At 51.6% G+C, this 25,942-nt stretch overlaps 1 protein-coding gene across 2 annotated transcripts in view; it reads right to left on the bottom strand.

Moving 5' to 3' along the window:
- Positions 1-21,547, bottom strand: part of LOC140387726 (protein NEDD1-like) — a 100,682-nt gene extending 79,135 nt beyond the window's left edge. For both annotated transcript variants that reach the window (XM_072470889.1, XM_072470890.1), the window contains exons 1-3: positions 21,438-21,547; positions 14,471-14,611; positions 3,597-3,826 (exon numbers count right to left, since the gene is read on the bottom strand). In XM_072470889.1, the coding sequence (XP_072326990.1) occupies positions 3,597-3,826; positions 14,471-14,611; positions 21,438-21,515 (449 nt within the window). In that variant the 5' untranslated portion in view covers positions 21,516-21,547. The remainder of the gene's footprint in view (positions 1-3,596; positions 3,827-14,470; positions 14,612-21,437) is intronic.
- Between the last annotated feature and the right edge of the window lie 4,395 nt (positions 21,548-25,942).

Below are 25,942 nucleotides of genomic sequence, written 5' to 3'. Positions count from 1 at the left end.
CCCTTTCTGCGGCTGTCCTCTTCAGCGATTGGGCCTGTAAGGGCCTGGCAGTCTCTCGGGTGTTCCAGTTGGTGTGGTACCGCCTGTTCAAGGGCAGCACGGTAGCATTGTGGATAGCACAATTGCTTCACAGCTCCAGGGTCCCAGGTTAGATTCCGGCTTGGGTCACTGTTTGTGCAGAGTCTGCACATCCTCCCAGTGTGTGCGTGGATTTCCTCCGGTGCTCCGGTTTCCTCCCACAGTCCAAAGATGTGCAGTTTAGGTGGATTGGGCCATGATAAATTGCCCTTAAGTGTCCAAAATTGCCCTTAGTGTTGGGTGGGGTTACTGGGTTATGGGGATAGGGTGGAGGTGTTGACCTTGGGTAGGGTGCTCTTTCCAAGAGCGGCTGCAGACTCGATGGGCCGAATGGCCTCCTTTTGCACTGTAATTTCTATGATCTCTGATTTATGTTCTGTCCGCTGCCCGTTGGATGCATCAGGCACAGTGGGGTGGGGGCATGCACTGTAATGGTCCTGTGGGGGTCACCGGTATGGGCCTCATCACTTCCTCCTCTCTTGGGAGTGCCCGATGGCTCTCGGGCTACTCCTTGGGACAGGGTGTGGCTGGAGCGAGCACCAGGGTGTTCCGCTCTCATCTCGATCAAGGTCTCCATGCTCGCGGCCATGGAGCACAGGGACTGGGCCACCTCCCTCTGGGACTGTGCCAGGTCTCTCTGGGACTGGTCCTGTCCAATGCCACCGCCTGTGTAGAGTGCCCTAGGCCATGGATATTTTGACCCATGGTCGATACATTCACCCCCAAGGCCTCCACCATGGTCACGTCCCTTGCGGCGTTGGCCTGGGTAGCACGCATGATCGGCCCTGCCTCCTGCCCCTGCAGGCACTTGGACTCCTCCAACTGCACCTGCAGGCACTGTATGGTTTCGGACAACCCCTCATGTAATCCCCAGTTCTGCGTCTGCATCTCTATGGTTATAACAGCAGGTCAGAGGCTGGGAATCCTGTGGAGAGTAATCACCTCCCGTCTCCCCAAAGCCTGTCCACCATGTAGAAAGCACAAACCAGGAGTGTGATGGAATACTCTCCACTTGCCTGGAGGAGCGCAGCTCCAACAACATTTTAATTAAGTCTTTTGGGTTCACATTTCATGTTTACATCAGTTTATAATTAGTCTGTGACAAATAAGCAAAGCGAATCTTTGTTTTATTAGATGGGATTTTTAATGATATTTTGCCAAGAAAAAAAAGACATCAGGGTACTAGGACACCAATCTTTGTAGAATCTGATTAATTAATATTGTTGAATTATTTTCTCAGGAATGTACAAAATGAACAAGATAGACATCTGCTATACTATTGAGCCCACCTCTATTTCCACATGAAGAAATAACGGGCCAACAACTGTACTCTGCTGTCCAAAACAAAATACACACTGGTCGACATCATCTCGACAGACTCAATTCTGTCAATTCTCGACAGGCTCAGGTATCAATTGGAGCCATAATGGTAACTAATTTTGTTCTATAGACATGCATTACTAGATTGAAATCATGATGTTGAGATGCTGGCGTTGGACTGGGGTGAGCACAGTATGAAGTGTTACAACACCAGGTTAAAGTCCAACAGGTTTGTTTCGATGTCACTAGCTTTCAGAGCGCTGCTCCTTCCTCAGGTGAATGAAGAGGTATGTTCCAGAAACACATATATAGACAGGTTCAAAGATGCCAAACAATGCTTGGAATGCGACCATTAGCAGGTGATTAAATCTTTACAGATCCAGAGATGGGGTAACCCCAGGTTAAAGAGGTGTGAATTGTGTCAAGCCAGGACAGTTGGTAGGATTTCGCAGGCCAGATGGTGGGGGATGAATGTAATGCAACATGAATCCCAGGTCCCGGTTGAGGCCGCACTCATGTGTGCGGAACTTGGCTATAAGTTTCTGCTCGGCGATTCTGCGTTGTCGCGCGTCCTGAAGGCCGCCTTGGAGAACGCTTACCCGTAGATCAGAGGCTGAATGCCCTTGACTGCTGAAGTGTTCCCCGACTGGAAGGGAACATTCCTGCCTGGTGATTGTTGCGCGATGTCCGTTCATTCGTTGTCGCAGCGTCTGCATGGTCTCGCCAATGTACCACGCTTCGGGACATCCTTTCCTGCAGCGTATGAGGTAGACAACGTTGGCCGAGTCGCACGAGTATGTACCGTGTACCTGGTGGGTGGTGTTCTCACGTGTAATAGTGGTATCCATGTCGATGATCTGGCACGTCTTGCAGAGATTGCCATGGCAGGGTTGTGCGGTGTCGTGGTCACTGTTCTGAAGACTGGGTAGTTTGCTGCAAACAATGGTTTGTTTGAGGTTGCGCGGTTGTTTGAAGGCAAGTAGTGGGGGCGTGGGGATGACCTTGGCAAGATGTTCATCGTCATGACGTGTTGAAGGCTGTGAAGAAGATGACGTAGTTTCTCCGCTCCGGGGAAGTACTGGACAACGAAGGGTAGTCTGTCGGTTGTGTCCCATGTTTGTCTTCTGAGGAGGTTGGTGTGGTTTTTCGCTGTGGCGCATTGGAACTGACGATCGATGAGTCGAGTGTCATATCCCGTTCGTAAGAGGGCATCTTTCAACGTCTGTAGATGTCGGTTACGCTCCTCCTCGTCTGAGCAGATCCTGTGTATACGGAGCGCTTGTCCATAGGGGATGGCTTCTTTAATGTGTTTAGGGTGGAAGCTGGAGAAGTGGAGCATCGTGAGGTTATCCGTGGGTTTGCGGTAAAGCGAAGTGCTGAGATAACCGTCCTTGATGGAGACGAGTGTGTCCAAGAATGCAACTGATTTTGGAGAGTAGTCCATGGTGAGTCTGATGGTTGGATGGAACTTATTAATGTCATCGTGTAGTCGTTTCAGTGATTCTTCGCCGTGGGTCCAGATTGAAATCATCACAGAGTTGTAGGAAGCTCAGTGGCACAACTTTACCAGCCACCCTTTTCATCTTTTGCACATCCTCCTCTGAGCAACAAGTATAAATGGTTCAATGTGAAATGAGCATGAACAAATTGATCCCTGCGGACATCATTTGGTGAAATTAACATTTAGAAAATCTCTGGCTGAGTGTGTTATCTATAACAAAATAATCACCAGTGAAACAATAAACGATAGGCATCTATAAAAACAATAACCGAGCCCCTGGCATGTGCTACAGTATGCAGGCTGCCCTGCCATTTCAGGTCAAGCGCAACTAATGCTGTCTAACAGCATAAATAAAAAAAAAAAGCTAGACCTTACTAGCTCTGACAGTATCAGTAAATTGGATTAACGTCAGTAGATATGGGGTTTCCAATAGAGAGTGCTGACCAAATGGTACTAATGAGCAATGGAGCATTGGCCAGGAGTGAAAGAACATAAACCGGAATGAGATCTATTAGCTGCCATTAGCCCAGTCAGGTTTTAGTTTCAACTTGACATGATAGCACCAGAGTTCTCTTAGGTTGCTGGATTCAATAACTGCTAAGATCCTCGTGTTACTGTTGTAGTAAAGTTAATGGCTCGATTTTGTAAAAAAAAATCAAGGGAGCGAGGGATTTATTGCTGGAAATGTCATACTTACGATTTACTCCGAACATCAAAAGCGGAGATATGCTTATCAAGGCCAACTGTGACAATTAATGGCTCAATCACTGGAGAGAAACAAAGTGCTTTTGCAGGGGCTTTGTGGACATAGTCAAAGCTATGTTGTAGCCGTAAGGAGTTCAGGTCCCACAATGCAAGGGTTCCATCATCTCCGACACTTCCCAATAGAGAGCGTTGGAAGCAAGAAATTTTCAGGTCACGGAGGGGCTGAAATAAAATCACAGCAGTTCATAAATTAATCTTGGCTTTGTCAGTTCTGTAGACAGGCACATGTCAGACCAAGCATAACTGACCTACTGCCGAACCAGAGAACCCATTAGCTAGCAGGACAACTGATTGGGCACTCTCTAAAGGATGATTTACTTTTTGGCTGCAGTCTTAATCGTCAAAAGACATGGATTTTAGTATTGTCTGACCAATTCATCACCAAGAAACTAAAGGATTTCACAACTTGCATTTGAGTTTCAAGAAAACTTTTCCTATGCCATTTACAGAGTGCATGGCGTGGCCAATGGCATTTTGCCTCACTTCTGCAGCATGCAAAATGTTATACAGAAAAATATGTGCAGTTTTTTTTTTTTTTTTAACCTTTTTTTTTATAAAAAGCACCTGAAATTTCTACAGTGGTTCTTTTGATTGGCTGGCTGTAGCGACAGAATGCATTTGCTGGAAACTCCAAAGAAAACAGCTTTTACTCACATTTTTTGTGAGTTTCTGTTGTTCTTTCATTGAAATCATGGTGGGAAGATCAAAAGAACCACGGAGTGGCAACTGCGTTTGCATTTTATTTCACTCATTCAATATTTGCCCCCAACCTTTTCCTCAGAAAGGTTATTTTTTACTTCAAAATGCCTTTGTCTCTTCCCAATGTTCGATCATTAAAAACAAAGACTTTCATTTATATATCACCTTTCCTGACCCGAGGATGTCATGTAGGGAATGTGGCAGCCAACTGCTACCTCACAACACAAGGGACCCGGGTTCGATGCCGACCTTGGGCGACGGTCTGCGTGGGTTCCCTCCGGGTGCTCTGGATTCAAATCACAGTCCAAAGACGTGCAGGTTAAGTGGATTGGCCATGCTAAATTGCTCCCAAGTGTCCCAAGGTTAGGTGGGGTTACGGGGATAGGACGGAGGATTAGACCTAGATAGGGTGCTCTTTCGGAGAGTTGGTGCAAACTTGATGGGTGGAATGGCCTACTTCTGCACTGTCAGGATTCTATGAACTTGCAATCAGCAATTCCCACAAACAACAATGTGATCAAACCTACTTTAATGATGTTGGTGGAGGTGGAAATATTGGTCTGGCATTAACTACCTTGATCTTCTACAAAATAGTGGCACAGGATCTCTTAATTCCATTCGAGAGGACAGACAGACTTCTGCCCAGTCTCTCAGAAAGCACCACGCAGGAAACATTCATTTCACTGCCCATTGCCAGGTGGAACACTATCCCTGGCCAACCCACTGGTCGGCAGTTAGCCAATCGAACAGAATCGCTCCAAATCTGGGGCGTCATTCTCCGACCCCCCGCTGGGTCGGAGAATGGCCGTTGGCCGCCGTGAATCCCGCCCCCGCCGAAGTCTCCGAAGGGAGAAAAGTCGGCGGGGCGTTAATGGCGCCGCTGCCGCGGAGAATGTCACGGGTCTGCGCAAGGCAGCCGATTTTCGGCCTGCCGATATTCTCCCTTCCGGATGGGCCGAAGTCCCGTCGACGTGATGACCGTTCACGTCGGCGTCAATCAAACCTCCTTTTCATCGGCATGACCCGGTGCTCCAGGCTCACGCCGACCAGCGAGGAGGTGAGTGACGGCCTGGGGGGTTGGCTCTGGGCAGGAAATGGCGTGGCCGCAGACTGATTACGTGAGGAGAGGTGTCTCTCGGCTTGTGTGTGTGTGTGTGCGGCGGCGGGGGGGGGGGGGTTAGAGTAGACTGGGCTCCGGGGGAGTGCCGGGAGGGGGTCCGTGCTGGGGTGGAGGTTGGGGAGGGGGTCCGTGCTGGGGTGGAGGTTGGGGGTTGGAGGGGGTCCGTGCTGGGGTGGAGGTTGGGGAGGGGGTCCGTGCTGGGGTGGAGGTTGGGGGATGGAGGGGGTCCGTGCTGGGGTGGAGGTTGGAGGGGGTCCGTGCCGGGGTGGAGGTTGGGGGGGAGGGGGTCCGTGCTGGGGTGGCGGTTGGGGAGGGGGTCCGTGCTGGGGTGGCGGTTGGGGAGGGGATCCGTGCTGGGGTGGAGGTTGGGGGTTGGAGGGGGTCCGTGCTGGGGTGGAGGTTGGGGGTTGGAGGGGGTCCGTGCCGGGGTGGAGGTTGGGGGGGGGGGGGGGTGTCCGTGCTGGGGTGGAGGTTGGGGAGGGGGTCCGTGCTGGGGTGGAGGTTGGGGGTTGGAGGGGGTCCGTGCCGGGGTGGAGGTTGGGGGGGGGGTCCGTGCTGGGGTGGAGGCTGGGGAGGGGGTCCGTGCTGGGGTGGAGGTTGGGGAGGGGGTCCGTGCTGGGGTGGAGGTTGGAGGGGGTCAGTGCTGGGGTGGAGGTTGGGGGTTGGAGGGGGCCCGTGCCGGGGTGGAGGTTGGGGGGGGGGGTCCGTGCTGGGGTGGAGGTTGGGGAGGGGGGTCCATGCTGGGGTGGAGGTTGGGGAGGGGGTCCATGCTGGGGTGGAGGTTGAGGGTTGGAGGGGGTCCGTGCTGGGGTGGAGGTTGGGGAGGGGGTCCGTGCCGAGGAGGGTGATGGGAGGGCAAATGAGTTGGTCCACCTGGCCAGGTGCCAGCCTCCAACAGTTGGACCCATGCGGTCCATGCCACCTGGCTGGGGGGAGGAGGGGATATGGGCAATGATGACATGTCGTCGTTCCCCTCCCCCCCCCCACCAGGCCGTCATGTTTTCAGATCATCCAGCGATGTTGGCCGCCGTGGTGGCAGCCGCTCATGTCTGTGTTGCCCTGGATGAGGAGGAGGAGCATGCCAGAGAGGCGGCGCAGGCTGCCGCAGAGGGGCAGGCGGCAGCCGCCCAGGCTGGAGGGACACCTGACCGACAGGACGAGGAGGGGGAGGAGGACGTCGCGGCCCCACGGCAATGGAGGCACCCGAGGGCGCCCAGTGTGTACCGGCCCCGCCAGTCATACCAGGACCTCACGGACCGGGAATGCAGGAGGAGACTCCGGATGAGGCGGGAAACCATGGCACACATCTGCCACCTGCTGGCACACCTGTCACCGCGTGGCACTGGCGGGGGACACCCTCTCCCCGTGTCCGTCAAGGTTACGGTGGCCCTGAACCTTTATGCAACAGGGTCATTCCAGTCACCGAGTGGGGACCTGTCCGGCATATCGCAGACATCGGTGCACCGGTGCATCCGGGCAGTGACAGATGCCCTTTATGCCATGGCGCACCGCTACATCCGCTTCCCCGTGGACCGGGCCAGACAAGATGCCCGGGCCGTTGGCTTCTCTGCCGTGGCCGGGTTCCCCATGGTCCAGGGCGCGATCGATGGGATGCACGTCCCCGTGCGGCCACCTGCAGATAACAGGGCCGTGTTCACTAATAGGAAGGGGACCTATTCGATGAACGTACAGGTGGTCTGCGACCACCGCATGATGATCCTGCACGTCTGCGCCCGTCACCCAGGCAGTGTACACGACTCATTCGTGTTGTCGCGGTCATCCATCCCCGGCATGTACGAGGGACGCCATCCCCGGCTGAGGGGCTGGTTGCTGGGCGACAGGGGCTACCCATTGCGATCGTGGCTGATGACGCCTATACGGAGGCCACGCAATGAGGCGGAGAACCGCTACAATGATGCCCATGTAGCGACAAGGGGAGTGATCGAGAGGGGCGATGTGCCGCAGGCAGAGGAGGGCGGAGTGGAGGAGCAGCAGGAAGAGGCACAGTCCTCCCCAGATGAGGGGGCTGGGGGCAATGGTCAGGGCAGACGGGGTAGACACAGGCGGGTGGCTGTCCACCGTTACCGGCTGGCCCAGCGGGCACGGGACAGACTGATAGCCGCCCGCTTCACTGACTAGATGGGCGTGGGAATCGGGTAGTATGGCCACAGACCGCACACCATGGCAACAGCCGACCACCAACACCCCCCACCCATCCACCCCCCCAGCACCCTCACCCCCTCCCCAACCCCACCCACCCCACCCGCATGCACACCACCCCCACCCCCCCCCCCCCCATTGCCGATCAACCGGCGGCACAACGGGCCGGGCTCACACAGTTGCGGGTGGACGCGTGTCTATCGCAGGCCATGGAGGATGATGACAACCCGCCCTGCGATGAGCTCCTGGCTCTACATCGTTGGACTATGTCTGACCCATGGCCACAGTACCACCATCCACCCGGACCATCCCTGCATGCGGCTGTGACACTGCAGCGCACGGTCCCGTCCTCTGCCCGGGGGATGTTGATGGCGGCCCAGGGGGAAGGGGGCAGACTCACCTGGGGCTGAGGTAAGACCACCCCTCACACACACACTTGCGCTCAACGTACATGACACCCCCGCACGCTTTGGACAGAGCACAAAGGCAGCTTCTGTAGGTGTAACATTGACTTTAATAACGAAATGAGTTCATGCACGTGCCCTAGCCCCTAAAACTCATCTGTGCCCTGCACCCGTGCCAACTTACTCAGTGTCTAATTGTTTGGCCTTACGGGCCCTTTGACTACGTCTACGTGGTTCCCCAGACAGTACAGCAGAACTGGAGGTGGACTCCTGTGATTCCTGCCCTCTGACACTGGATCCCTTTGGCGGCCGTTTCCTGGGGCGTCCTGGCCTAGATGGGCCAGGCTGCGGCCCGGGCGACTGGGATGGCGAGCTGCCAGCCTGTCCTGCCCGTTGCCCACCCGATGCACCTGGGACAGAGGGGGGTGGGGGGGGACTCCGAGGTGTCGCGGTGTACCGGGACCTCCCCTACAGAGGGAGCCGGGATGGACCACACCACCTCCTCCTCCCTCGGGGTGCCCGATGGCCCCCAGGCCTCTACATGGGTGGGGGATGCGAACGGACTGGCCATCCGACGCCCCCCCGACATCTGGCCCTGCCAGTCCTGGAGGCCCGTGCTGGTATCGACAGGGGTCTGCAGGTTTGCAGCCATGGAGCCCAGGGTGTTGTCAAACCCTGTCTGTGACAGTGCGACTCCGGCTCGCACATGGCCACTGGCGCTGATGCCCTCAGCGATGGCCTGCTGAGACTGGGCCATGGCCTGCAGAGACTGGGCCATGGCCTGCAGAGACTGGGCCATGGCCTGCAGAGACTGGGCCATGGCCTGCAGAGACTGGGCCATGGCCTGCAGAGACTGGGCCATGGCCTGCAGAGACTGGGCCATGGCCTCCAGAGACTGGGCCATGGCCTGCAGAGACTGGGCCATGGCCTGCAGAGACTGGGCCATGGCCTGCAGAGACTGGGCCATGGCCTGCAGAGACTGGGCCATGGCCTGCTGAGACTGGGCCATGGCCTGCTGAGACTGGGCCATGGCCTGCTGAGACTGGGCCATGGCCTGCTGAGACTGGGCCATGGCCTGCTGAGACTGGGCCATGGCCTGCTGAGACTGGGCCATGGCCTGCTGAGACTGGGCCATGGCCTGCTGAGACTGGGCCATGGCCTGCTGAGACTGGGCCATGGCCTGCTGAGACTGGGCCATGGCCTGCTGAGACTGGGCCATGGCCTGCTGAGACTGGGCCATGGCCTGCTGAGACTGGGCCATGGCCTGCTGAGACTGGGCCATGGCCTGCTGAGACTGGGCCATGGCCTGCTGAGACTGGGCCATGGCCTGCTGAGACTGGGCTATGGCGTTGAGCGCCTCTGCCATCTGGCGCTGGCACTGGCTCATGGCCTCCTGTGAGAGGGCAGCCATTTCCTGGGCCACAGACGCCGCCTGCACGGAAGGCCCCAGGCCTCGCAAACTGTTCCCCATGTCTGACACCGTCGCAACCATTGCCTCCACCGCGGACGCCACCCGTGCGGTGTCAGCCTGGGTGGCACACATGACCGGGACCACTCCCAGCTCCTGGACGCGAGTGGACTCCTCCACCTGCGACCGCAGCCGCCGCAAGCCGCCCGTCACCCTCTTTGCTCGTCTCCGGATCGGTGGTTGCATCGGATCTATGTGTGGGTGTGGTAACTGCAGGAACCCGGGATCCATCTGGGCGGCAGATGTTCGCTTGGCCTGGGCTGCCCTCCGACCGCCCGGTCCCTCTGCTGCTCCTACCTCCACCTGCTGTACCGGGACGGCTGTGTTGTGCGCACCAGTGAGTGTACCAGACGCCTCATCACTAAAGTGCCCAACCGTGGTGTTTCTGCGATGGTGGAGGGTGTTGGTGACAGCAGTGGCGTTGTGTCGTGCTCTTCGTCCCACTCTGACTCCATGGCACTTTGGGGTGGGGGTTCGTCTCCACCCATCCACTCTGAGTCACTGTCTGGTATTTCGTCTTCCCGGGTAGGGGTGTCCCGGGTAGTGCTGTCCCGGGTAGGGGTGTCCCGGGTAGGGGTGTCTCGGGTAGGGGTGTCCCGGGTAGGGGTGTCCTGGCTCGGATGTGACGGGGGCCTGTGGCTGCCCCCCTCATCGCTGGGTGGTCGCTCCCGCACGTGAAGGGGGTGTCGTCTCCCTGTTGCTCCAGGTCTCTCCGTCTCCCGTGGTGTGCGAGGGGCATCCTGCGGGCGTCGCATGCTGGAGGGTCCGGGTCTCTCCGTCTCCCGTGGTGTGCGAGGGGCATCCTGCGGGCGTCGCATGCTGGAGGGTCCGGTTCTCTCCGTCTCCCGTGGTCTCCGAGGGGCATCCTGCGGGCGTCGCATGCTGGAGGGTCCGGGTCTCTCCGTCTCCCGTGGTCTCCGAGGGGCATCCTGCGGGCGTCGCATGCTGGAGGGTCCGGGTCTCTCCGTCTCCTGTGGTCTCCGAGGGGCACCCTGCGGGCGGTGTGCATCTGCGGGGATGGGTGCCTGGACGTTTGGTCCTGCGATACACAATGAAGCATGCATGGTTAGACATCAGGCAGTGATCAGGTGATACGGGGGAGGGGGGATATGGGGACGGGCTGTCGGTGGCTCACTTGCTGGTGGGCCCCCGACCTCTGCATCAGCAACCTCCCGGTCCTCAGGTCCGCCAGCCAGTTCCAGGGCCCTTTCCTCGTGTACGGTCAGCGGCCTCTCATCAGCGGGCCCTCCTCCAGTCCTCACATGCTCCCTATTGTTGCGCGCTTCTCCTGTGGGGGGGGGGGGGGTCGTGGCAGGGGTAAAAGGCAACAGTATTAGGCAGGTATATGAATGCACGCCATCGGTTGCGCGTGCATTGCAGAGGTTAAGGTTAGGGCTGGATTCACTTGGGGATATGGGGGAGGGGGGATATATGGGGGAGGGGGGGATATATGGGGGAGGGGGGGATATATGGGGGAGGGGGGGGATATATGGGGGAGGGGGGGGAGATATGGGGGAGGGGGGGGAGATATGGGGGAGGGGGGGGAGATATGGGGGAGGGGGGGAGATATGGGGGAGGGGGGGAGATATGGGGGAGGGGGAGATATGGGGGAGGGGGAGATATGGGGGAGGGGGAGATATGGGGGAGGGGGAGATATGGGGGAGGGGGAGATATGGGGGAGGGGGAGATATGGGGGAGGGGGAGATATGGGGGAGGGGGAGATATGGGGGAGGGGGAGATATGGGGGAGGGGGAGATATGGGGGAGGGGGAGATATGGGGGAGGGGGAGATATGGGGGAGGGGGAGATATGGGGGAGGGGGAGATATGGGGGAGGGGGAGATATGGGGGAGGGGGAGATATGGGGGAGGGGGAGATATGGGGGAGGGGGAGATATGGGGGAGGGGGAGATATGGGGGAGGGGGAGATATGGGGGAGGGGGAGATATGGGGGAGGGGGAGATATGGGGGAGGGGGAGATATGGGGGAGGGGGAGATATGGGGGAGGGGGAGATATGGGGGAGGGGGAGATATGGGGGAGGGGGAGATATGGGGGAGGGGGAGATATGGGGGAGGGGGAGATATGGGGGAGGGGGAGATATGGGGGAGGGGGAGATATGGGGGAGGGGGAGATATGGGGGAGGGGGAGATATGGGGGAGGGGGAGATATGGGGGAGGGGGAGATATGGGGGAGGGGGAGATATGGGGGAGGGGGAGATATGGGGGAGGGGGAGATTTGGGGGAGGGGGAGATTTGGGGGAGGGGGAGATTTGGGGGAGGGGGAGATTTGGGGGAGGGGGAGATATGGGGGAGGGGGAGATATGGGGGAGATGGAGATATGGGGGAGGGGGAGATATGGGGGAGGGGGAGATATGGGGGAGGGGGAGATATGGGGGAGGGGGAGATATGGGGGAGGGGGAGATATGGGGGAGATGGAGATATGGGGGAGGGGGAGATTTGGGGGAGGGGGAGATATGGGGGAGGGGGAGATATGGGGGAGGGGGAGATATGGGGGAGGGGGAGATATGGGGGAGATATGGGGGAGGGGGAGATATGGGGGAGGGGGAGATATGGGGGAGGGGGAGATATGGGGGAGATATGGGGGAGGGGGAGATATGGGGGAGGGGGAGATATGGGGGAGGGGGAGATATGGGGGAGATATGGGGGAGATATGGGGGAGGGGGAGATATGGGGGAGGGGGAGATATGGGGGAGATATGGGGGAGATATGGGGGAGGGGGAGATGTGGGGGAGGGGGAGATATGGGGGAGGGGGAGATATGGGGGAGGGGGAGATATGGGGGAGGGGGAGATATGGGGGAGGGGGAGATATGGGGGAGGGGGAGATATGGGGGAGATATGGGGGAGGGGGAGATATGGGGGAGGGGGAGATATGGGGGAGGGGGAGATATGGGGGAGGGGGAGATATGGGGGAGGGGGAGATTTGGGGGAGGGGGAGATTTGGGGGAGGGGGAGATATGGGGGAGGGGGAGATATGGGGGAGGGGGAGATATGGGGGAGGGGGAGATATGGGGGAGGGGGAGATATGGGGGAGGGGGAGATATGGGGAGGGGGAGATATGGGGGAGGGGGAGATATGGGGGAGGGGGAGATATGGGGGAGGGGGAGATATGGGGGAGGGGGAGATATGGGGGAGGGGGAGATATGGGCGAGGGGGAGATATGGGCGAGGGGGAGATATGGGCGAGGGGGAGATATGGGCGAGGGGGAGATATGGGCGAGGGGGAGATATGGGGGAGGGGGAGATATGGGGGAGGGGGAGATATGGGGGAGGGGGAGATATGGGGGAGGGGGAGATATGGGGGAGGGGGAGATATGGGGGAGGGGGAGATATGGGGGAGGGGGAGATATGGGGGAGGGGAGATATGGGGGAGGGGAGATATGGGGGAGGGGAGATATGGGGGAGGGGGAGATATGGGGGAGGGGGAGATATGGGGGAGGGGGGATATGGGGGATGGGGGATATGGGGGAGGGGGGATATGGGGGAGGGGGGATATGGGGGAGGGGGGGATATGGGGGAGGGGGGATATGGGGGAGGGGGGATATGGGGAGGGGGGATATGGGGGAGGGGGGATATGGGGGAGGGGGGATATGGGGGAGGGGGGATATGGGGAGGGGGGATATGGGGAGGGGGGATATGGGGAGGGGGGATATGGGGAGGGGGATATGGGGAGGGGGATATGGGGAGGGGGATATGGGGAGGGGGATATGGGGAGGGGGATATGGGGGAGGGGGATATGGGGGAGGGGGGGGGATATGGGGGAGGGGGGGGATATGGGGGAGGGGGGGGATATGGGGGAGGGGGGATATGGGGGAGGGGGGATATGGGGAGGGGGGGATATGGGGAGGCTCACCCTGCCTGCTCTGACGAGGTTGTTCACCTTCTTGTGGCACTGGGTGCCTGTCCGTGGTGTCAGGGCCACAGCGGTGACGGCCTCTGCCACTTCCCCCCACAGACGCCGGCTGTGGCGTGGGGCAACTCTGCGGCCGTGCCTGGGATACAGGGCGTCCCTCCTCTGCTCCACCGCGTCCAGGAGCGCCTCCACATCGCGTGACTCGAACCTCGGGGCTGAGCGACGGCCAGCCATCCAGTCGGGTGTTGCGGTCGGGTGTTCCGGTCGGTTGGGGGGGGGGGAGCTGCGCGGCCTTATGAGCCGTCACGCCGTGCAGCGCGTATGACGCTGCACGGCGTGAACCACTGCGCAAGCGCGGATCCCGTTACGTCGCTGCTAGCCCATTTCGGGCCGGAGACTATCGTCCCATTTTTATGACGTGACGCAAGTGGGATTTGCGCCGTTTTTTGCGCCGATCGGACTTTCCACCGATAACGGAGAATTTCGCCCCAGGTTTCTGAGATCCACTCGTTGTCGACGAGTCTGGTTTCTCCTTTCCAAAATACTAAACCTGGGAACACAGTGTCCTGGCAAGCAGGCAGTTTCACTTTGAATCTTCTGCTTAAAGGCACATCCATATTATGGGTCCACAGACCCAAATAAATAAAAATGAAAGAAATGGGAACAAAGCAAATACACAGGAAGGACTTTTACATTATTTACAACATATGCCTGAGCTTTTTCCCTATCATTTTGCACGAGAAACAGAATAAACTGTTCCTGAAAAAGTGTGGGGAGAAAAATAGATTTGTTCAAAAATAATTCATCTCCGTCATCATGAAGTTTAATACCACAGATTGAGGTGGGAGAAGGTACAGGGTTCAGCCTGTAGATCTTTATCAGGGACCAGGTACCTAGGGTAGTGGGCAAAACTTGAAGGGTTAAAATGTCCTTCCTTAGAAAAATTGTTCCTATGTGGAACCAGTTGTCTACAGCAGAACACAAACTAAATTTGATAATGAGAATAGCAGGTGCCAAAATATATAAAAGATACCACATGCATTCCAAATGTCAGAGCTCCTTCTTGTGGTCATCACATAAACTGTACCTGTTGATTGCGACAGCAATAAGTGGGGGGAACTTCATCATTCAGCATATCGTGCAGAATAATTTCACCACTCAGAGACCCTGACAGCACGCAATGGTCATCCCAATCACTGGTTAAACAAGTCACTATGCCCTTGTGACCCTGCACAGAAAACAAAATAGAAATTAAACATGCTTTGATAGTGTGCAGCTACACAAAACTCCTTAACATACAGAAATCAATCCATATTGTGCCCACTCCACTCCTTCCAATTTCAACCCACATTCTTCACCTAAAGCCATTAACCTTTGCTGGAATGTCATTCCCTATGTAAAACTAATCATTTGTATGAAAAAGTGGATTTATTTTTAAGAAGCTGCTTCTGGAATCATGGAGAATTCTAAAGAAATGCACATGCAGCCTAACATTCAAAAATTGAAACAGCAAAAATTAATCACCAACTAGATATTAACCTCACTCATCCAAATTCAAATTCTCAAAACTCTTCCCAATCGGTCAAAAAACTGAGGAAACAGCTTTGTATTCTGCCAGTATAGGGGATTTAAACTCCTAAATTGATGCAGTCAGCTATAGCATTCTTCCCCAGCAAGCCAGACAAGATAATCTTCCCATCAACATTAAGCCTGAAGTGTGGATGTTCATTGATGATTGCACGGTGTTCGTTAAGTGCCATTCTCACTTCCTCAGATACCGAAGCAGTCTGTGTCTGTCATGCGATACCTCGACAATATTCAGGTTTGCGCTGCCAAGTGACAGGTAACATTTGCACCAGAGGTGATAGGCAATCACCATCTCCATCAAGAGAGAAATCACCATTTCCAACAAGAAAGAATCGCCCTTTGACACTCAATGGCATTCCCGTCACTGAATTTCCCAGCAGTTTGGAGGTTCCCATTGATCAGAAACTGAACTGGACTAGTCATATAAATACTGTGGCTACAAGAGCAGATCAGAAGCTTGGACTGTTGCAGCAAGTAACTCACCTCCTGACTCCCCAATGCGTGTCCATCATCTACAAGGCACTGTCAGGAGTGCGCTGGAATACTCTCCACTTGCCTAGATGAGTGCAGATCCAACAACACTAATGAAGTTTAACTCACACCACCCCAGTCATGTGCACATCAATGTGGTTGACTCTTCAATGCATTCTGAAATGGCCCAACAACCAATCTGTTGTGTCAAACCACTACAAAGTTTAAAAGGAATGAAACCAGAGGGACCAATGACCGTTGACATCGGCACCAGAGACAACAATGGCAAAATCAGCCTGCCGACTCTGCAAAATCTTCCTTACTAATATCTGGGAGCTTATGGTCAATTTTGGGAGAACTGTCCAATGGACCAGTCAAGCAACAGTCTGACAAAATCATACTTGACAATGTCCCAGGCACGAGCACACCCATCCCTAGGTATGTTCTATCCCACCAAAGGAACAGGCAACCAGAGGTGGTGGCATACTGGTTTATTGTTGGGAGGGAATTGCCCTGGAAATCTTCAAAATCGACTCTGGACTCAGAAATTGAAAAGCAGGAAAATTAAAGGAGCAGCATTCTGACATGATCAAAAGCACTTGAAGTGAAGACACACTGGGAGATCGCCTTACTGCCCAGAGTGTGGGGTTGAAGAAGAAGGGGTGAGCCAAAACTTGAGTTCTAAACCAGGACTAGTCTAAAGTTTCAGTGCTTTAAAAAAAAAAAAAAAGAGGCAGGACAGCGACTTTCCAAAAGTGCCACAACTAGCCCCAGCTCAGAATTGCCACCACATCACGAGGCAGCAGAGATCGCTGAAAGATAAAAATAATAAAGTTGAAGATTTAAAAATCTCTGACAAAGCCAGGATTCCATTGTAAAACAACCAAAATCCTTTGATATCGCAGCGAAGAACCAGAATAGCTTGAGTAACCATGGCACAAAACTAAAGCCAAAGAGGTCGGGACTACTAATACCACAGGACCCTGTCAAAACACGACAAGCACAAGACCACTCTTTATATAAGCGAGATGCACTAACTTTAAAATTTCCACAGCATTTAAAGCTTTACTTCCCTGAACTCTGAAACCACCATAGACAACAAACCAAGATTCTCAGACCAATTTGGACTGATCCAAGGACCAAAGTACAAAATTGGGGACTTTGGCAGGAAAGACTAAGATGGATGATTGTTTCAGGATAAGATTAAAAAAAACTAGAAGCTGAACAAGCGGACACACTGATTTTGGCCTGTAGTCAATGATATTATTTAGGGGCAAGGAATAACTAAATCTTCTGATTGATTTTAGAATTACATAAAATTTGGAGATACATATTTTAATACAAGAAAGAACAACATTTGCGAGCACACAATTGCGAGCACACAATATGTCCAACAGCCTAGAGAACCGGTGTATACTTTTATAAACAAATTATAGGGAATGGTTCATGGCTGTGACTATGGTGACATTAAGTCAGAATTTACAAGGGTTAGAATTGTTGTCAGAGTGGCTGACTGTGCTCTTTCAGACTACACACCAAGGAAAATCAGACTCTAGAAAAGGCCAAATAGTCAGTGAGTTTGGAATCCACCAACAGCACTGATGAGCTTGGTGAAAGCCATTGTCAAGAGCAACCCCAACTGTCCAGCGAGTAAAGCAACAAAGGGGGAGAGAGATTCTCCACGCCAAGGGATGCAATATCCAAACTGACCACAAGAGGGTGAGCGTCCATGTCAGCACTGATGAGCCAAAGAGCAGTATCCAACATTCTCGGTGATGTCTATTTCAACTACAACTGTCTGGGTCACCTGGAAAGGCTATGCAAAGTCAGGACACCCAGATGATCAGAGGATCCCAAGACAATCCATGAGACTGAGGTACTGCACCACAAAGAGACTCAACATGCTTCCTGGGTGAAGTCAAGGATCCTGAATTCTGTTTTTGGAATGCGGACATCTCATCAAACCATCACCTTAACAACTTCAAAATGGAAATAGGAGGCAGCGTTAAGGTCCTCTCCGATAAAGAACTGTGGCTGAGATACCTCTGACTATGAATGACAGACACACCACTCCACAAGCCTGTAGGAATCTGACATCAGTCGATAGTCATGATCCTAGAAAGACGAAGGTATGGCAACAAGCGGATATTCAAAATCACGTACGTCATCCAAAACCAATTTTTTTTCTCCCTTGAACAGAGATGCCTGTGTTACTCTTAGTCTTGGCAACGTGTGCCATCAACTGCACAGAACTACAAGTTCCCGAGATGCTCATTAGAAAAGAGAATCTCGACTGGGAATACATTTCTGAATTGTCTTCACTCTTCACAGAGCTTGCCCAATTTCTTTGCAGGCAGCAGAAGCTCCTCTTTGGCCAGACCAGCCAAACCTTCAGATAATCACCACTGTACCTAGAGTGGAAAACACACAGAAAAATCACCAGCAACAGAAGAATGAGCCCAAACCCCAGGCTCCAACAATTGTTATCACACTACCTGTAAACACCAGAGCACAGACACTGCAAACTCCAGTTAACATGCAAAGCTGCAAGACGATGCTGGAGCAAGGAACTAAAACCATTAACTCTCCAGAGCACACCTCCAGGTACAAAGACACACAAAAGAACAGAGTGCTGTGATAAAAGCCAAACTGCAAGAAAACCGCAAGGTGAGCCCACCGATGGGGAACATCCAAACGATAACTCTCAAAGATCACAGCAGACCACATGAAAATACAAAAATGGAGTTCGTAGCACAAAAGAACAAAGCAAACACTCTCCCCGGAAAGAATTGGACAAGCTGGTGGTCCCTGAACAAAGTAGGTGGGGAATTGGCAAAGACAAGCTCAACTCCAAGGAGCCAAAAAAAGGTCATCAGAAGAAAACAACCAAGTGCCAGGAACACAGACTAAAACTCAAATGCAGAAACAAGCCCCCAAACCATGTGAATTTATCAAGACAGAGGTTGGGGGGGGGGGGGGGGGGGTGGAGGGAGGCAGCACCATTACGGGCCAAGGACATAGCTGCTCGACTGGGTCTTTGGCAAATGGTATGTGAACCAACAAGAGGGAAAAACCTACTTGACCTTGTCTTCACCAATTTACCTGTCACAACTGAATCTGTCCATGACTGTATTGGTAGGGATGATGACCACACAGTCTTTGTGGGAACAAAGTCCTGTCTTCACACTGAAGATACCCTCCATCATAATGTGTGCACTATCATTGTGCAAAATGGGACAAATTTTGAACAGATAAATCAAGACAAACTGGGCATCCATGAGGCACCACGGGCCAGTAGCAACAGTAGGATCAAATACAATGACCATTTGTAACCTCACATCCCAACTCATCCCCCATTACTATCAAGATGGGCAATTGAACATCCAAATGGAGGAGGCAGCTCCACAATTATCTCCTCCTCAATGATGGGGAGCCCAGAACATCAGTGCAAAAGATGAGGCTGAAGCATTCGCAACAATCTTCAGCCAGAAATGCCAAGTGAATGATCCATCTCGGCCTCCTCCAGAGGTCCTCAGAATCACGATGCCAGCTTTCAGTCAATTCGATTCACTCAACGTGACAAAATAAATGGCTGAAGGCCCCAAATACTGCAACGGGCCCCGTCAGCATTCGAACAATAATACTGAAGTCTTGTGATCCAGAAATACCAGGACCCCTAGCCAAGCTGTTCCAGTACAGCTACAACACTGGCATCTACCCAGCAGTGTAGAAAATTGCCTGTCTAGTTCACAAAAAGCAAGACAAATTCAACTTAGCCAATTACCACTCCAGCGGTCTTTCTCGATCAAAGTGATGGAGGTCATCGACAGTACTATCAAGTAGCACCTACTCAGCAATAACTTGCTCACTGAGGGTTATTTTTCTGTTCCAGAAAAACTGTTGCTGTTCCACCAGGGCCACTCAGCTCCTGACCTCATTACAGCTTTGGTTCAAACGTGGTCAAGAGTTGAACTCCAAAGGGGAATAAGAGTGACCGCCCTTGATATCAAGGTAGCAATTCACTGACATCAAGGAGCCCTAGCAAAACTGAATGGGAAAACTCTCCACTGGTTGGAGTCATACCTCTCACAAAGGAAGATGGCAGAGGTTATTGATGGGAAACCATCTCAGTCCTCCTCAGTGGGGATTGCAACTACTGTAAACATTCACTCCCTTCACTGCCAATACAATGGCAGCAGTATACGCCATCTACAAGATTCATGTCAGGAACTCATCAAGGCTCCTTCGACAACAACTTTCAAACCCTTGACCTCTACCACCTAGAAGGACAAGAGCAGAAGATTCATGGAACATCATCACCTGCAAGCCTCTCCAAGTCATGATCCTGACTTGGAAATATGTCTCTATTCCTTTGCTGTTGCTGCATCAATTCCTGAAACTAACAACACTGTGTTCCTACACCACATGGACTACAGCAGTTCAAGGCAGCACACCTTGAGATGGGCAATTAATGCTGGCCCATCAGCGATGAACGAATAATAAAAAAAAACATTAACCACCTTAAACGTTCACTCGCTTCACCAATGGCACATAGTAGCACCAATGTTATTGTATAGAAGATACAACAGCAACTCACCAAGGCTCCTTTAACTGCACCTTTCAAACCTGCAACCACTAACATCTAAAAGAATATGGGCATCAGACATGCCCACACCTGCAAATTCCCCTCAAAATCAAAAGCACCCAAAGTTGGAACTGTATTACCATTCCTTCTGTGTCAAAATCTTGGAACTTCCATAATAGCACCATCAGTGTATCTACACTAATGCTGATCTAGCCAGCAATAATTCTGCCTTATGAACAAATTAAAAATGTCTATTAAAAGGTTTTTAAAATGGGTTTAATTTCTATCCTAGACCATTTGAATGCTCTGATCTAGTAATTTAGGTTACGGCACCCCATCTTGTTGAGGGCAAGGATGTGTTCTGGATACTGCAGTTATTTAAGGCATAAAATAAATTTGTGATTAATTTTAATACTCTAATTTTTGAGAATGCAATTAGGAATAGCCCACCACAAAACCATCCCAGACTAAGGAGACACAAGCCTGCAAAGGCTCAGGTGACAGTGGAAGCGTACAGGCTGGGCAATACCATTTGGGAGGCCAACACAAAGGCAGCAGCCAAATCTTATACAGTACGTTTCTGCAAATGAATGAGCAAGCAGCAAAATAAGTTGGTTTGGTGCTGGTAGTTAAAACAGGAATGCTGGTCATGGCATCAAGCTCTTGGGATATCAATTATATTCTGCTGAGCAGGCAAGCCAAACTTCAGCTTGCCATGTCATCCATAGGATGGCACCCAAGTACTGCGCTAAAGTTATACATAGATTCTGAATTAACAGTCCATTGTGGAGCTCAAAATCCTAATTTACCAACTAAGGAGGAAGAAAGCTGGTTAATGAACCAAGGTAGATTCTTGACCAACAATTGAGTCAGAAATTAAAATTAGCATGGTTACCAAAATATTTGTTGCCATTGCCACAAAAAGAAAATATATGTCGCCGCTCAGCACTACCCATTTTAGACATCAACTCATAAGAAAATAAAAACTTTGTTCTTGAAGCTGCTGTGCTGATAACTAGTTGCTCACAAGGTTGGCGAATTTCCTGCAGCAATTAGGCTATTTCCAAATTTAATGACGGTTATCTCTCACTGCTCTCTACTCAAACAATTCTAATGATGCGACACATCTTGGTATCTTCTTTAATAATGACAGAAATTTCTGCTATGGAATCAAGAGAAAGCCTTCGCTGTCTCTAAACCATATCATTCCCAACACACATTGCTTTTCTTCAGACTGGAAGCATGAGAATACATTAAGTGACAAACATTTTCTACAGACTGGAAGTACGAGAATACATTAAGTGACAAACATTAAAGACTTAATCCACTACATTCTTTCTGCTTCAATCGGTAAGAAACCAGGGTAAAACTGTGTCCCCAAACACCCCAGCAGGTTTTCCAAACTGCATACCTTGTACGATTTATGGAGTTTCCTGGTTTTCAGGTCCCACATGTTGACAGTGCAATCTGTCCCTCCACTCAGAACCATATTCCTTGTTGAATTCAATGAGACACAAACCTGCCCCCTCTTCACAGGATGAAATGTACATATGAAAAGAGAGAGGTAATGGTTAAGCATTTATTTTTAAATCAACAATCAGCTTTCTTGGTCTGTTTCAACAAAACAAGCAATTTCAAAAGAGATTTTAATAAAGGGGTGGTATTGGGGAGGAGGTAGGGCACTGTGGAGGAAGAATTGGTAGAAAAAGGTGAAAAGAATTGTACCAAGTAATCACAAAACACATTGAAGGGGTGATTTTAAAAAAGAACATAGATACAAGATGCTTTATGAAGAAGGGCACAGCAAGTGGCCATTTGGCCCATCATACCTGTCCCAGCATGTTGAAAGTACCATCCAATTAATCCCACTCCTGCATAGCCCTGTACTGTTTCACCAGAGGACAGTTTTTTTTCCAGGTATACAAAAACAGAGCATGGAGAGGGTGAAGACTGTATTACCAGTGTAGCAATTGACACAATGACAATATACAATAATCTTCATTGTCACAAGTAGGCTTAAATTAACACTGCAATGAAGTTACTGTGAAAAGCCCCCTGTCAGTCAATTAGATAAGCGATTGAAGAAAAGAGTTAAAGGGAAGCAGGAGTGCATGAATTATGGATACTGCTCATGGAGGAATAACACAAACATGGACTTTAATCCATGATAATCAAATCTGTGGTGCATCATAAAACAGTAAAAACATCTTTAAAATAAATTCCATAGGAATTAAATAATGTAAGCTTGTTTTTGAGCTGCAAAATCTATTAGCTACCTTCCGAAAGGTGAAGAGACTTTTCCGACTACTTGACAAATGGATAGGCGGAGAGCACAGTGGGAACAAAATACCCGTTGCAAAATTAAGGCACTGAGGGAAATTGGGTTCAGCACACATTCTTACGGATTCACTGGAATCAGTAATAATAGAACACTGGATGACAAGTAGAAGAGCAACTTATTATAAAACACAATGTATTGGCATTGTTATATGCCAGGGTTTAGAAAACTCCCAAAGTATATCAAGGAGTTCACCTTACCTACAACTGTTTATCGATTTTGGTTACATAAGAACTAGAAGCAGGAGTAGGCCATCTGGCCCCTCGAGCCTGCTCCGCCATTCAATGAGATCATGGCTGATCTTTTGTGGACTCAGCTCCACTTTCCGGCCCGAACACCATAACCCTTAATCCCTTTATTCTTCAAAAAACGATCTATCTTTATCTTAAAAACATTTAATGAAGGAGCCTCTACTGCTTCACCTGGTAAGGAATTCCAAAGATTCACAACCCTTTGGGTGAAGAGGTTCCTCCTAAACACAGTCCTAAATCTACTTCCCCTTATTTTGAGGCTATGCCCCCTAGTTCTGCTTTCACCGTCCAGTGGAAACAACCTGCCCGCATCTATCCTATCTATTCCCTTCATAATTTTATATATTTCTATAAGATCCCCCCTCATCCTTCTAAATTCCAACGAGTACAGTCCCAGTCTACTCAACCTCTCCTCGTAATCCAACCCCTTCAGCTCTGGGATTAACCTAGTGAATCTCCTCTGCACACCCTCCAGTGCCACTACGTCCTTTCTCAAGTAAGGAGACCAAAACTGAACACAATACTCCAGGTGTGGCCTCACTAACACCTTATACAATTGCAGCATAGCCTCACTAGTCTTAAACTCCATCCCTCTAGCAATGAAGGACAAAATTCCATTTGCCTTCTTAATCACCTGTTGCACCTGCAAACCAACTTTTTGCAGCTCATGCACTAGCACACCCAGGTCTCTCTACACAGCAGCATGTTTTAATATTTTATTTAAATAATAATCCCTGTTGCTGTTATTCCTACCAAAATGGATAACCTCACATTTGTCAACATTGTATTCCATCTGCCAGACTCTAGCCCATTCACCTAGCCTACCCAAATCCCTCTGCAGACTTCCAGTATCCTCTGCACTTTTTGCTTTACCACTTATCTTAGTGTCGTCTGCAAACTTGGACACATTGCCCTTGGTCCCCAACTCCAAATCATCTATGTAAATTGTGAACAGTTGTGGGCCCAACACTGATCCCTGAGGGACACCACTAGCTACTGATTGCCAACCAGAGAAACACCCATTAATCCCCACTCTTTGCTTTCTATTAATTAACCAATCCTCTATCCATGCTACTACTTTACCCTTAATGCCATGCATCTTTATCTTATGCAGCAACCTTTTGTGTGGCACCTTGTCAAAGGCTTTCTGGAAATCCAGATACACCACATCCATTGGCTCCCCGTTATCTACCGCACTGGTAATGTCCTCAAAAAATTCCACTAAATTAGGCACGACCTGCCCTTTATGAAGCCATGCTGCGTCTGCCCAATGGGACAATTTCCATCCAGATGCCTCGCTATTTCTTCCTTGATGATAGATTCCAGCATCTTCCCTACTACCGAAGTTAAGCTAACTGGCCTATAATTACCTGCTTTCTGCCTACCTCCTTTTTTAAACAGTGGTGTCACGTTTGCTAATTTCCAATCCGCGGGACCACCCCAGAGTCTAGTGTATTTTTGTAAATTATCACGAGTGCATTTGCAATTTCCCTAGCCATCTCTTTTAGCACTCTGGGATGCATTCCATCAGGGCCAGGAGACTGGTCTATCTTTAGCCCCATTAGCTTGCCCACCACTACCTCCTTAGTGATAACAATCCTCTCAAGGTCCTCACCTGTCAGAGCCTCATTTCCATCAGTCACTGGCATGTTATTTGTGTCTTCCACTGTGAAGACCGACCCCAAAAAACCTGTTTAGTTCCTCAGCCATTTCCTCATCTCCCATTATTAAATCTCCCTTCTCATCCTCTAAAGGACCAATATTTACCTTAGCCACTCTTTTTTGTTTTATATATTACGATGTGCACAAGGGTCTGCCTTTCAGGTGTTATTCAACAGAGCCTTAAGCACTTTTAATCAAAAACAAGCTTTATCCTACGAACTTAGTTAGCATTTTTATAAACACACATAGTAAGCATTTTTATCAACTACAAATATAAATACCCACGCAGCTACAGTAATCTATGTATCACCCTTAATAAATTTCCCCCTTTAACTGTTCCAATTAAATAACAAGATCCCAGAAATCCCTCTTTAAAGGTGTGGCCCAACACATGGCACTCTTATTATCTTTAGGACTTGGTTTGGATACACCTGTTTCCTGAAGTTCAAAGTCTCTCTCTTTTTCTTTTTCCCTGATCTGTACCTCCCTTTCTCTCGTTTTTTGTTCACCAGTTGGATGCAACTGTTTCCTTTCCAAAACAGCAGGTTTGAATTCCTTCCAGAAAACAGTTATCACTTTTAAGTTATCAAGTAATCTGGAAACAGCCTTTAAACTGAAGATAGAGACACTTCTTTCCAACCGGTGCAATATAAAACCAGGTCAAACCCAAAACGAAAGTAAAACTCAGAGTCACAGTTAGGCTCCACCCACACAATGACATAACTGAAGCCATGTGAGAAGACAAAAAACATTTCTTAAAAGGGACACTCCTGTGACAGCATGTATAATTTGCAATGAAGATTACACCAGGAGTGACAAACTGGTAAACACACTTGCAGCATTTAAAACATTAGAGAGCACTGAAGGAAGGAATAATGATGAAGCACACCGAGACGAGAAGGAAATTATCTTGGCTTTATCATGGAGATGCGGGTGGTCCTGTCTAACAGTGATAAGGGCTGGGTTTTCCGAAATGGAAGCCGAGTGTCCGCGCCGTCGTGAACGCCGTCGCATTTCACGACGGCGTGAAATGGGCGTGGGCACTATCGATTCTGGCCCGCGCTCGAGCAGTTCACGCTGCTCCAGCCTCACTTCCCGGCGCCAACTGGGCGCCGCGCCAACCCGTGCATGCACAGTGGCGCCAACCCGCGCATGTGCGGGTGTCTTCATCAATGTGCCGGCCCTGACGCAACATAGCGTTGGGGTTCAGGGGCCGGCCGCGTAACAAAATAGGGCCGGGGCCCAAGAGGCCAGCCCGCCGATTGGTGGGCCCCGATCGTGGGCCAGACCCCATCGGAGCCCCCCCGCAGGTGAAGGAGACCCCCGCCCCCACATTCCGCCCCCCGACCCTGCGCGCAGAGTTCCTGCCGGCTGCGAGCAGGTGTGGACGGCGACGGCGGGACTCTGCCATTTCCGCGAGGCCGCTCAGCCCATCAAGGCCGGAGAATCGGCGGCTCGGCTGCGGACAGCAGCCCGCGGCCGGCGCCGCGCCAAACGCATCGTCGCAAATTGCGCCGATTCTCCGCCGGGGCTCGGAGAATCCCGCCCAAGAGTTCTGGGAAAGGATAACCAATTTTATGAAAAATGGGAATCCACCATACATTTACAATTTCACAGATTTTCCTACGGTTGGAAGGCTTGTAAAAGGATAGGGCGAGGGAGGTA

The sequence above is a fragment of the Scyliorhinus torazame genome, chromosome 13 (genome assembly GCF_047496885.1).
Source record: "Scyliorhinus torazame isolate Kashiwa2021f chromosome 13, sScyTor2.1, whole genome shotgun sequence".
In the NCBI taxonomy this organism is placed as follows: domain Eukaryota; kingdom Metazoa; phylum Chordata; class Chondrichthyes; order Carcharhiniformes; family Scyliorhinidae; genus Scyliorhinus; species Scyliorhinus torazame.
This window is presented reverse-complemented; position numbering and strand designations above follow the sequence as displayed.